Source organism: Vigna angularis, chromosome 7 (genome assembly GCF_016808095.1).
Source record: "Vigna angularis cultivar LongXiaoDou No.4 chromosome 7, ASM1680809v1, whole genome shotgun sequence".
Taxonomy (NCBI): domain Eukaryota; kingdom Viridiplantae; phylum Streptophyta; class Magnoliopsida; order Fabales; family Fabaceae; genus Vigna; species Vigna angularis.
The window spans coordinates 30,469,472-30,483,398 of NC_068976.1; the positions used below are offsets into that span (position 1 = coordinate 30,469,472).

Genomic DNA, 13,927 nt, shown 5'->3' on the forward strand with positions numbered 1-13,927 from the left:
TTAACGTTAATTTGGTTTGTGTTTTATGTACAATAAACACAATTTTAGTTTCAATGATGACGAGAGTGGATGATGTTTTGTACTTATGTTATACCTTTATTCCATTTTAATGAAAATGAGAGTTGTTTGATGTGTTTGAGTAAGAAATTGAATTCTGGGTTTTAGAAAGATGTGTTTGAGTAAGAAATTGAAGTCTGTTGCACCAATACGCAATTGTCATTTATCACGCTTGGGGGAGACCCTCAATTCTCCAACGTCCAGCAACCCTAACCCTCCATCGAAATTTCCACCATGACGCGCAACCATCTTCGTCGCCAAATCCCGTCAAACGCAAGCCTCTCCGCCAAAGCGTCGCTGCCTTCATTCTCATCCAAATTCCATGGACGCTACACCTCCGTCATCAATCTCGCACAACCATGGAAGCTTGCTTCTTCGCCGTACCTGCAAGCGAAAACCCAATCGTGATTGAGTTCGAGTTCGCATCCAACAAGAAGTCGTGTTCGCATCCTTGAACCTCCATCATCGCCTTCGTGTTTCCATCGAGCCCAGTTTACACCGTCATCTCCTTCGCGCGAACCGCCGCAACGCAACTCACCAGCAACGTCAACCTGAAAAATCAAACCAAAACCCAGATCCAGAAAACTACAACAGAAGCCATAGCATCTTCTCTTCTATGAGCATTCAAACCTGCAAAGAGGAGACAAAATCCCAAATCAAAGAAACCCTAAATCGCATCCAAGTTACTGGCGCATCAACAGCGGCAAGATCGTGTTTCTCGATGTTCGTCATCTTCCTCAACTGCCATCTCCTCCATTCGCATGACCTACAAAGAGGAAGACCAAGAAACTAGATGCAGCCGCCGTAGAAGCAAGAGAACGTCTTTCCCCCAATCTGCAAAACCCTAATGTCAGTTCTGGTAATGGCAAGCCCTCAATTTCTAAATACAACAAATCCAACTCAGTTCACCGCAATGTGCCGCCACGTTAGTAAAATCTGCTAATGTCACCCTGTTACGCACATTACTTTTTGACGTCGTCTACCCAAATTAACGACATGTCCGCAATTGATCCAATTTTTCACAATCAGAGACCTAATTGAGATATTTTACAATACGAGGATCTAATTGAGAAAACCCTACAGAAATAGGGATATTCTAAATGATTAAACCTATTATTTATTATGTATATTATATTATTTAATTTTTTGTGTTGTTTTTGAATTTGTAATTTGTAATTTTTATTAAATTATTTATTTAATTAAATAATTATTATTATCTCTAATTTTTTTTCTTACTTATTATTTTAAACTAAATAACAAAAAATATTCTAAACTAAATGTTGTGGTGGAGCTTCCGAGTGCTCTTGTCTCAGAATTATTCACACAAACGTTTCACAAAATGAGATGGTGAAACGCACGAATTCTTTTCTTCTAACACAAAATTACTACATTCATTTCTTAAATATTAGTCATAAACTAGATGGAGCTTTTGCACAACTCCATCTTTCACTTTGAGCTAAATATGAATATATTACCTCAATATCTGGAATTTCTTGCAAAGGCCTGTCAGTAAAATAAGCATATAATGCCCTCAGAACTGCCTGCAGTAAGAAACTCAAGAATTAAAACCAATCAACCATATAGAGCATAAAAATGGGCAAGTTTACATCAAAGTTAGGTGAAAAACCTGGTGAGATATCACAACAACAGGTGCCCGTTGCCGCTCAAGCTCAATAATTACAGGTTCTAACCTGCATTATCATAAATATAAGCTATTTACACAAAACAGTACTAGTTTGGAACCAAATAATGATTACAAGAAGTGATGCATCAACCTTTGAATAACATCCAAGTAAGACTCTCCACGAGGATAACGATACCTAAGCTTGTCCTTATAGCGTGATCTGTAGCAGAAAAAAGAACAATAGTTACACGAAACATTTTTAAATAGCATCACTATCCCACCAAGCACCGGATTTTTCAACTGGAAATTAGAAAGATCATAGTTTGGAACATACTCGTACTCCGCTGGCATGTTCTTCTTGATCTCTTCGTATGTCATGCCATCACACACACCAGCATTTATCTCATCAAGTGCACGCCATTGTATCTACCATATATAGATACTATTAGAAAGTGAGCATTAATAACACACACTTCTGTCAATCCATATTTTCTGACTTAAGGATGACACTAACCTTGGGAAATCCAACAATTGGTCCTGCTGTCAAAATTGTTCGCTGCAGTGTACTAGTCCATATCTGGACACCAGTCACAAACATCACAAACCGTTTACCATTTCAATATTTGCACGTATATTTATTACAAGCTTACACAAGCAGCTCGTTCTGATTTGAGACGCTTTTCAACAAATTTAGCAAGCTTCTTCTTATAAAGTTCTCCAGCCTCACTGTTGAAACAAATTGTATTGTGTTCCAGTTAGGCAAAAGATATTCATAGCAATTCTTGTTCCAAAAAACCAGAGATGACCTTTATAAAAAAATAAGGAAAATACAAAATAATTAAAATATAGGGGAACTAAAATCATCTATCTTTGCATGACAGCAGTTAGAATAAATTTTTCAATTAAGTCTTGAATCAAAAAGCTGCTTGTATTTTTCTTTCAGTTAAGTGAGTAAAGTGAGACGTACCCATTAGTCCCAAAAAGATATGCCATAGCAAGACAAAAAGAAGCCAAGATACAGGGCCCTTTAATTGAAGCTTTTAAAAAATAATTGTGTAAAATAACTTTTTCTAGAGCTTTTTTCAGAAGCAAATAGCTTTAGACAACAGCATTAAGTTTTCAGAGTTTTTCATTCCGGAAAAGCTTAAATAATTATTATCACATTTTTTCTAAATATTTTTAATTAAAAACATATTTTGTTAGTACTAATACACAAGGCCAAACTGCTTCATTTTTTGCCACTATTCTTTCCAATTGGTCATCTATCTTGTCAGAACATCTTTTCAGCTTCATTCCCTTCCGATAAAAAACATCTCCAATCATTATGAGTCTATTTTTTGAAGTACTGTCAACTCCACTGTCTTGACATCTCTTATAAACCATAACATAGTTGTTTCTCTCCTACTTATATTTTCCATTACAACCATTGTGCCAACAATCAATGACACCAGGCCTCCCGCTTAGATAAATGTCATGGTGCGACTTCCACACTACTAAAAAGAAGTTACAAAGAACAATCGGTTTCATCTTTAACCCAACCTGACCCACCAGTGGCAAATAAGCTATAATGTATCCTAGTTTTTTGGCTTCTTAGAAAGCCATCAAATGGAAGGAATAGATCAATAATAATTTCTACAATAGAGAGTAGAAAAAAAATATTAGTAAAAGGAACCATAAAGGTTCCTTACATAACTTTGGGTATCTAATGCAATGTATAAAAGAGGGTATTGAAAAATAAGACTTTGAATAATTGCGATGTGAAATAAAAAAAATAAAATTGAACTTATAATCATCTTTAAACTAATATTCTAGATCATGTACAAGTGTAGTACATCTACTACAACAAGAAATCAAAATAAGATTTATCACAATAAGACTGGTAACAGAAAAATAATTTAGATTCTTTGTATTCTAACAGTTCCTCGTGTAAACAGAACAGAAATGCAAATATTTTCATTCGTACACTACCTTTTTCTAAGCTTGTGTCCTCATTAATATAAACATTACACTAAATAGAGATAGAACACAAATATACCTTAATGCAGAGTCTCCTCCAATTCTGCCTCTCACATTAAACCGACTTTCTCCATGCCGGGTAAGTAATATTGGGCGAGGTGTAAGATGTGTATTTACCTGCATGATAAAAACAAATCATTAATAGAAGCTAACAAGTGATTTGCAGAAGCATTTGCTGAAGGCATATATTATTAGTGTTCAAGAAAAAACCATTTGCAAAAGGTGATCTATGACATTTCTCAATACTGTCTTACTGGGTTAAATATTATTAACTGATCATTTCTTTTACTTTGCAGTGTGTTAATGAAGCTTTGACTGTTAATAACTACATTCTTCTAAGAAACTTACCAAGAAAAAGACTATCCGACCAGGTAGGTAGCCACTGATATTGTTAACCTAAACCAGAAGATAGAATTTGTTGATCATTAACAAATTAAAGTGACACTGTAAACCATGTTTGTAAATGGTTATCGTAAAATTCAACGAGATGCACAAATACTTGCAACAAGAAATCCTAGAATATTAGAGCAGCCTCCCAATGGTTTTTTTTTCAAACAGCGAAAGTATTTTACTATATGTCATTAAACATCAGATAAATGACTTACATTTTATCATAAAGTATATGGCTTCGGTACTTTGCCACATTTTGTTCCTCCTTTCAAGTTCCTCTCAGAAATTTTAACCCATGGTATAATTTAATTTACAATACAATTTACATATACACCTTACTGCTTGGCATAACTTTTAGATTGGGTGGTTCATTGACATGGTATCACAGATTGGTCATCCGAGATGCCCAGGTTCAATATATATTTTAGAGCCTAACTTTGTCCGTTTCTAATGTAAGTTTGTCACTCAACACAGTTTAGAGCTGAGCAATGAATCTTTTCTAGTTTACCGATTATATATTGTATAATTCAGATCTACTAATATGCGATCCATATAAACATAATGCACCCATATGGTAGTAACAAGCTTTTCTAACACTGATTCTTTGAAGAACAATCACACTTTCAAATATACATGTACGGAACCATGACACAATAATTTAGAAAAGCATAAAGTGAACTCAAGGACAAAGTAGTTATAATCTATTTAAATCTGAAGGTGAAAGTGAAACCATGCCTTTTTCCACACCAAGGTTTTACATCTAGTTAAACTAGTAGAATCTATTTGTTACTAACCCAAACAAAAAGCTACTATATGGATAATAAACATGCATGATGCATATCGATTATCAAACTAGCAATACTAGCAAACTAGACAACGACATATGTAAAATGGTTCAGTTTTGCTTCATACAATGACATAACTAAATGTAAAACTTACTTGTATTTGCCCTCCATGTCCACTGGCCATGTCAATCATTTTTATGTGAGATCCTTCTTCTACTGTCTCATAAACCTAGTGCATAAAATCAACATTACTTGAAGCAAAAGCTCACCTCGAATAGCCATTAAAATTTAAAGTACCCGTGAAAGACTTGCCTTCTCATAATAGGCTACACGTTCTTTGAAGTCCCGCAACCCAGCCTCAAAATCTGGTCTGCAAAAGGAAAGCTGATTGCGTATGTAACTACAATTCCAAATACTCATTAAGATAAGATGTCACTAATTTTATATGAAACATTGCACTTCGGCATAGTCAGGGCTTTGCTGAATTTTAAAGCGTATATTCCTCTCAATTATGTCTACATCATTGCATATTGTTTCCAAAAAAATGATCTGTAACAAAAAATGCAAGGATACATAAGAACAGTTTAAAACTAAATTATTTTCATATTGCACATATGGCAGTACCCATCTACCTTGCATCTACCTTCAGCCAGTTTCATGAGCATGTTTCTTCGCTGCTTGCTACTGTTTGTGGCATCAAATATCCCAACCTAAACCCCAATTAAAGCTTCAGCCAAAAACAAAAATCTTGAAAGAAGGCTTAAAGTAACAAAATCATCTGAAAAGGACAAATTTACCTGGCCCCCTTCTTGCATCCAAGATATCATATCTTCAAATGCCATCTTGGCTACCTAGTGGTAAATGAAATATTAAAACTATGTACATAGAGAAAGGATGACAAGGAGATAACAATACCAGAATCATCTATGACAAATTGCTAGGTTCTGCATACATATCTCAACATTAGCTATAATAAATACATATTGTATTTAAACAAGGAGTACATGGTGTAGTTGAGGCAAATTTAAAGCATTTACATCTCTCTCTCTCTCTATTATAATCAAATATATCAAATACAATTAGATATAATATATTTAATATATGATCAATTATTTTGTTTTCTAGATATAATAGATATTATATATTATTTTTTTAGTAGATTGCTATTATATATAGTCCTCTCTTATATGTAAACATCATCTTGATTCAATGAATTATTTTATTTCTGTCCCCCTTGATATAGCAGTATCAGAAGTGATTTTTCTGTATTCATTCCAATAATTTTTTTGGTTTTATTCCATGGATGTCATCGATGAGAACTCTAATGTCTCCTAGTGGTGTGATTATGTCTACTCTAAATGTCAGTCCTTTTACCAATGGTTTAGTTTTTTATAATATTTCTACCAATCCTTTTATTAAAGGTAGATGGATCATGATTCAAGTGTTAGTACTCATGCATGTTCATTCTTGGTAATGTTTTCAATCCTACAAACATGTCATGATGTCACTGATAAAACCCTTTCATTACCCAATTAATCTATTATTCATGTAGTAACTATTGGCATTGTTCAACTTTCTCCTATATTGGTGCTTTATTATGTTTTTTACGTGTCTCTCAATTCAATTTTAATTTTCTGTCTTTTATCCTTTGTTCACTTGAATGGATTTGAGGGAGTAATTGAGTGGATTTGAAAGGATTTGAAGATAATTCTTTTTTTTGTTTATTTGAGTGAATTTAGAGGTAAGTGAAAGTGAATTTGAAACCAACATTTGTAAGAATTAGTGTAGGATTTGATTGATGTGACAGATTAAAAAAATTTACTTCCAAATCCACCCTCACTTACCTCCAAATCTACTCAAATAAACAAAAAAAAATTATTTTCAAATCCGTTCAATCACTCTCTCCCAAATCTATTAAGTGAACAGAGCCTTAGTGCTTTGTTGGCTCATACTCATTTGTCCATCACCTTCCTTAAAATTCACTTTTTTATCTAGGAGATGCTTCACTCCAGGAAGATGAAGATTGTCGGTGGTAATCTTAACTAAAGGAATATACATGTTGTCTCCAATTTTTACACAAAATGATTTAACTATGTTTCCTTTCCTTTAATACCATTACAAATACTGTATTTCTTTTTAAAATACCGATTCTGGTAAGAATGCGTCTATTTGGCATAAATTTGGACGTCTCTAATAAAGTTTTTCTACTTTTGAGTAATGAAATTCTTTTTCATATAACATAATGTTTCTACTCCCAAGTTTTAAATTTGACCTCTTGCTAAGTTTAGAAGATTATCTTTCACTTTACTCAGCAAGGTGTTTCAACCATTATTTAATATATTACATTGTAACATTTGGGGTCTTATGGTAAACTTATGATGGCAAACATTTTTTCATAAACTTGATTGATGATTATAGTCATTTTACCTAGATATTTTTGCTCACACACAAATCTAAAACTCTACTAATGTTATAAAACATTTTTTTTAAATGGTTAAACCTCAGTTTAGGGCCAAAGTGTTTCAGGTATGACAATGCAAAAGAACTTGCCCTTACTAATTTTCTAGCAAAACAAGGCACTCTACATCAATTTTTTGTGTGGAGAGATCTTAACAAAACTCGATAGTTGAGAGAAAACATCAACATTGTTTTATTTTTTCAATCCAACTTGTCAATCCAATTTTGGGAAGAGTGTGTTTGCACTATTTCCTTTCTAATTAAGAGGGTTCTCTCTCCAGTACTATGACAAAAATCATCTAACTAGGCTCAAACAGATCCAAACTTGATTATCACTCTTTAAATAATTTTGTATGTTTAGCTTATTCAATAACTTTGTGCTCGTCCAAAAACAAATTTACTCTTCACATAACTTCATCCATTTTTGTTGATTATCCTAGAGACAATAAAGGATATAAATTAAACAATATAGAGGCTGAGCAATCTGCTCTTTCATTAAACAATTTTTCCTTTCACGGAAGTGACTCCTTTTAGCAATTCTTACTCCTTTATTGATGATATGGTAATTCCTTTGTCCATTGCTAATAATATGCCTTAAATACTTCTATTGTTCATTAACCTAATAAGCCACACGGTACAATATAAAACATCAATGTGTAGTACTAATGGACTTGAAGCCTTTGTTTGGAGATCATTCAGAGCGTTAAGAAACTGTTAGGTATTCAAGATGAAATCCCTAACGAGCTCTCTAACTCTCACTGACTTTCACCAACACAGAACAGAATAGAATGAGAAAGAATGGAATTGCATTCACACCAACAAATCAAGAATACAATGTACCCAGGAGCTTAACCTCCTTCACCAGGTTCTAAGACCGGTCAACTACATACAAGTCACTAACTCCCTTTCAGAAACAAATACAGGGTCCTTATATAGACCCTGTTCCCGCCCTCTTAACTGTTATTCTGTTAGATAACAGTTAGGTATTATTCCTCACCCTTTTCCTCTCATAAACCCTCCAAGGCCTAACAGAAACCCTCTTATTTGTCTGATTATGTGCGTTCTAGCACCTCACATCCTTATCCATTCAAAACTTTAACTCTTTAGACAAACTAAATCCAAAATGCAAAACCTTTATCAATCAAATTTCACTAGTGGCCAAACTAACTTTTGTAAAGGTCTTACTAGCTCATGTTGCTGCAAAAAGTTGGAACCTACTGTAGCTAGATATCAACAATGCATTCTTAAATGGTATGCTATATGAGGAAGCATACATGAATATTGCTCAGGGTTGCAAAACAACAACAAAAGAATTAGTTTCAAGTTAAATAAATCCATAAATGGAATTAGACAAACCTCTAGACAATGGTTCTACAAACTCTCCCCAACATTATTGCAACATGGCTTTACACGGCCTAAAAATGATTACTCTATTTGTTCATGATTACTAGGGTCTTCTTGAAAGATTATAAAATTCAAAAAATATCTAGTTCTTGAAAATATTCATTTTCTCACACATACTAGATGAATAGTCACAAAATAATCTATAACAATCAATATTCCTTTGTATGACTCCGTGCATGCATTTTCCACCCTTATAAAAATAACTACCCGTATTGATTTTACGTGTCGTACACATCTTTTTACTATTGTTATGATGCGTAAGAAACTATTCATGTTGTACTCTTGATGAAAAATTACAAGTGCTTCTATTAAATAATTATAACTATAAAAATTAATAAAAATGATTTAATTTTATGATTTTTTTATGCACACTTTTTTGGTAACTTCAATATAAATTTTAGTAATCATTTTTTCATTTTAATAATTAAATTTTTAATTACATTTTTTATTACCACAAAAAAGAAGTGGACACGTAGACCTGTTTTTCCACTAGTACGAATAAAGTGAAATATTTGTGACCAAACAAAAAAATGATAAAATGTAAAAAGTCAATATAAATTAGTAGAATGAAATAAGATTGTGTAAAATCTGGAAGTAACATCTCCAACTAAGAGTCTGCTAGGTAAACATAATTAAACACTTGCTGAAGAGGTATTTATGGAAGTACTTATAAGTTGTTGTCAATGTCCTTTATGCAGTCACAATTTTCTTTTATTGGAAATTCCCTGGACATAAGTCACATTTAATTAGACGTTACAGTTTATTGAAGATGTGCTGTAAATATCTGTAGCATCTCCTCTGGTCTAAAGCTTCTATTGGCTATTTAATTAGAAAGGCCTCAAAGTGGGTAAATCAGCTTTTTCCCACATAGTATTCCTTATTCATATTATGGTTGCTGTGATTTTCTGACAGTTGTTTCTATAATTGAAAAGGAAATAGGGTTAAATTGCTTTGATACAAGTTGAAAGTTTTCATTAGCTACTTTAGAACAGTTAAATAATCTGAAAACAACTTGTGGACTTATCATAAGTTATTTTCATAAGTTCTCCAAAACACTTACATGAATGCTTATTCAATAAAACAAGTTTAACGGTAAATAAGCTCTTCCAAATGCACCCTAATTATACACATCTACAACCTTATTATAAACAACCAGTATAAATCACTCTTTCACATTCAAATAAAAAAAAATTGTTGGCCAGAAGTTACCTCATTACGTGCTACCACACCTTCAGGATTGTCAGCTCGAAAGAAATCAGCAGACTGCACAGAAAATATGACGCGGATAGTAAATTTTCCAAGAAAATATGCAGTACCATAACATCATAATTCCAAGGATGAAACTTACATAAAACAGCAAATCGAGCACCCCATAGTGATCATGTGATGTTCACAATTTAAAAGATTATGGCACTGCAATGTACGAGAGATTTGACAATTATTTTTTGGTAATCCCCCAATATTATTCTTTCACCAGAATATAGGCCACTGCTAACCCCTTTCCCATCTTTAACTATTACAGTTCAGTGTGCAGTATTTTTAAGTTTAGCACAAGGAAACAGTAACCCTATGGTTTCTTTGCATTTTCCTAATGAGATTTAGTTTGAAGGGGTATATTGGAATTATAGAAACAAGTCAAAACTTAATAGCATTAGCTTTCAGTCTGAGTGATTTATCAGTGAATCCCACGAACAAATTGAATTATTGAAAAATTTAAAATCAGGTTCCATTTTCTGCTACTGAAAAGTTAGTGTTGGCAAACATTGCATATGATATCACAGTTGTTTCAGATCAATCACTGATCACCTTACAGAACACTAACGGCCCTAAATAACATGTCTATTCGTACAAAATTAATTTTTAAATTAATATAGAAAATACAAAAAATCTAAAATGCCCCTACATAAAAGGGCAACTTGTTTGTTTTTCCTTCCGTTAAAAAACCGGAACCTCTAACCATCCTAAAATTTTCTCATCTTCTCTAGTTTCTTCATCAATCTTGGTTAAAAATTAGCCATGTCAATCTTTATCATTGAAGTTACAATTTTGTTTGGAAGCAAGACCTAACTTAGCAGTAATGTTGTGCCTTGGCGATTGATTGGTCTTGGAATTGAATCAAGAAACAACCTCTTTGCATATGCAAGGTTAAGGATGCATAAATTGACCCTCTCCCATACATGAGTAAGGAGCTGTTTCTCACTGGGGTATGTCAGTTTTATTTCTTTTACTTTTGGGAGGAACCCAACAGCCAAGAAGAGGAGGATGCTTGTGTGGACCTCTCACCCACAATATTCAAACCATCCACCATTCAAGCTGACTTATCCCCTTCCAACTCCCTATTTTTTTTCACTTTACATGTTCTATCTAATTCTATTTCTCCCTCATTCACCTCATCACCCTGTTTATTTATAGAGCTGGACTTTTCTAGTCTGGACCAATTTAGGCCTCCTATTTCTTCTAATATAAACTTCCATAATGGGAGCCATGATAAGAACTTGGGCATTATGGGGTACGTAAGTCTCACGAAATAATATGGGATGCTCAGTGAAGCATGTAAGTGTTTGATTCTACCCCCTTAATAGCTATTTTGAGGTTGGCTTCCCCAAGTGCTTGGGTGCTATAAATTGATAAGTTGGTTGTCATTGTCTTTGAAAGGGCGGGCTACCTAAATCAACTATCAGAACCCATGCATGTCACTCATTAAACTTTAGAAAAATAATAATCTCTAGATAAAAAATCCTTACTAACTGGAATTATTTTCACCTACCAAACCCTCTACAATCTGCACTAACATGAATCATATAAATTTTTATAACAACCAGTACAATACATCATGTAATAAAAGATACATGTAACAGTAATAAAAACAACTACACAAATTTGATTCTTAGTATCATGGGAAATCTTTTGGAAATTTGATAGTCAAAGTTACTCGTGACTTTTGTTTTCTGTTTGAGACACATTATTATCAATTATGCCACAATTCCTGGTGAGACACAGTTTTGTTTCTAATAGTAACAGTGGTATACTAAAGCTTGTTGCTAAATTTTTTAATACTGAATTCCTTTCTTCCACAAAATACATTATAGTGACAAATCTTATCTTTTAAGCTGGTTTTGTATGGTTGAATTAGGTCTACACCAATTTGTAAGATAGTATTAGAGTATATGCTAAATTCATTAAAAGGGTTACTCAACATATTATCCATGTCCCAAGCTCAATATTGCTAAATAAGGGGGTCTGTTGGGAAAAATCCAAAGCCCCACATGAACTATATACTAAAATAAAAAATAAAAGTGAGACAATCTTCATCTTACAAGTCAATTTTGTAAGATTGAATTAAATCTAAACTATTTCACATTCAATATAATGTAGATAAACAAGACATGGTAAAGCATAAACTTTTCAATTAATTCTACTGCATTAAGTTTACCTGACTAGAGCCGTGCTTAAGGCGACGATACTGCAGCATTGAAACATAAGTGTGTTAAATTTGCACTCAAAACATGTTTCCTGTATTCCATTAGATACAAGACTATAGATTACTAAGGAGGATGAGTCAAGAATGTGAACAACCTTACCAACATTGAAGTGTTTTGTATTATGACCTAACCATCGAAGATATCTTGTAAGCTTAGCTGCAGTGTAAGTCTTGCCTCGAGCTGGCAAACTCACCTAAGAAAAAGAAGCTAGTAAGAAATTATTCATTTACAAATATTTTAATTTGTAATTAGATGAACAACACATGGGAACACAGCATTTTCTTCCCTAAATACAAACTTCTCAAGATATTATGAAGAAGTTTATCCCAACAAGTTAATAGTCTCATTTTGAATCACACTCAATACCTAAAATAAATTGTTGCTAAAAAGGTTTACGAGCAATTAATACTCAAGCAAGAATTACCATGACAATTGCCAAATGCCTATGCTCCTTGGGACCTAGCATCTGATCAGCAATTGCAGCAGCTGCAACAGCTCCAGCAGCCGCTGGAATTGAATTCTATTATAAAGCCAGGATGGCGAGGGAGCAGAAGCAACTATTTGTTAATAAACTCAGTTGAAAAACTTGATGCAACAAATTTTAATCTAGTGAAAAAAAACTAATAATAAACAAGCAACGGAAATCATTTTTACAAACCTTAGTAACAGGGTCCAAATTAAAATTTGTAGTGAACGCATCAGAACTAGAGGATTTTACAAGTCTGGGAAATCCTACACCCCTGTCAATAGAAACTCCCCTCAGACTACCTTCTTTCTGTGGAGGACAAATTGTTCCCACGGACTGCGATTTAACCATTCCAGGACTTTGGTACACCTTAGACTGATCAGGTGCATGAACCTCTCCCACCTAGTTGAAACGTCAAGATAGCCTATTAGATGTGATATAATGCATGATCAAGAATCCATATAACCCACTAGCTTCTTTTATATTTTTCTCATAACCTCAAGAAGAGACATTTTGCAGGTTAAACGTCATTTGGTTATATAATGATCTACAATCTGTAACTCATGAAATTAGTAATACAGAAAAATAATTCAGAAAAGATACTAATGAAATTCTAACTATTTGCAACAAATAAACTGGCCCAAAAAAAGGAGATATTTCCTCTAAATTGGAGATACTCTCCATAAGTTTTAAAAAAGCTCTAGTTTTTATTAAAAGAAAACAGATACACACACGCAGAGAAAGAGAAAATAAAGTGAACACATTTCTCTATTAGTACCAAGTATCAACATATTAGCCCATCTGACACTTTAGAAGAACATAAGAAGTATCTAAGCTGATATGTTGAACAAAATAATCTACATTCTCAACCAATAAAAGTCATTTAAGGCAACCACAACTAATCCACCACAGCTTCTGATTCTGGAAAAAGACACCAACATTCAACAAAGTTAGGTAAAAAATCTATGGACTGATCTTACATGTTTCTATAACAATCCATTCTAGAAAGTATAATCATGAATTTGAAATGTGAATTTGAAAGCAAAGCCTTTACTGTTTCTGGTTGATTGATCATAGGAACACCGTCATCTCCCATGGAAGATGAAATGCTGGCAGACCCACCACCTAGTGATCTGGGATTCTCTGTACTGTTAGCAGCATATGCAAGTGCTGAACTTGGAGAAGTTGAGGGAGATGGAACAATATAATGCTCAAGATCAAGCTCTAAATTTGCAGATGAGATGTT

The 13,927-nt window shown here is 33.5% G+C and overlaps 1 protein-coding gene across 1 annotated transcript; it reads right to left on the bottom strand.

The window, feature by feature from the left end:
- Positions 1-13,927, bottom strand: LOC108323732 (6-phosphofructo-2-kinase/fructose-2,6-bisphosphatase-like). The gene is made up of 21 exons (XM_052880513.1): positions 13,736-13,927; positions 12,874-13,083; positions 12,640-12,735; positions 12,310-12,408; positions 12,167-12,196; positions 9,943-9,996; positions 5,670-5,723; positions 5,505-5,582; positions 5,330-5,421; positions 5,185-5,242; positions 5,027-5,101; positions 4,046-4,093; positions 3,717-3,814; positions 2,332-2,407; positions 2,196-2,258; positions 2,016-2,107; positions 1,833-1,901; positions 1,685-1,748; positions 1,533-1,598; positions 688-891; positions 1-608 (listed from the first exon to the last, which is right to left on the bottom strand). The coding sequence occupies exons 1-20, from the start codon at positions 13,775-13,777 to the stop codon at positions 847-849; spliced, it is 1,509 nt and encodes a 502-aa protein (XP_052736473.1). The 5' UTR covers positions 13,778-13,927; the 3' UTR covers positions 1-608; positions 688-846.

Bases quoted from the DNA above. Each gene is read 5' to 3' on its own strand.
- LOC108323732 (XM_052880513.1), bottom strand. From the start codon at position 13,777: ATGGGAGATGACGGTGTTCCTATGATCAATCAACCAGAAACA. The intron at 5,102-5,184 runs GCAAGTCTTTCA...TTTATGCACTAG, and splicing joins GTGTAGCCTATTATGAGAAG to GTTTATGAGACAGTAGAAGA. The intron at 1,902-2,015 runs GTATGTTCCAAA...TTTCTGCTACAG, and splicing joins AACATGCCAGCGGAGTACGA to ATCACGCTATAAGGACAAGC.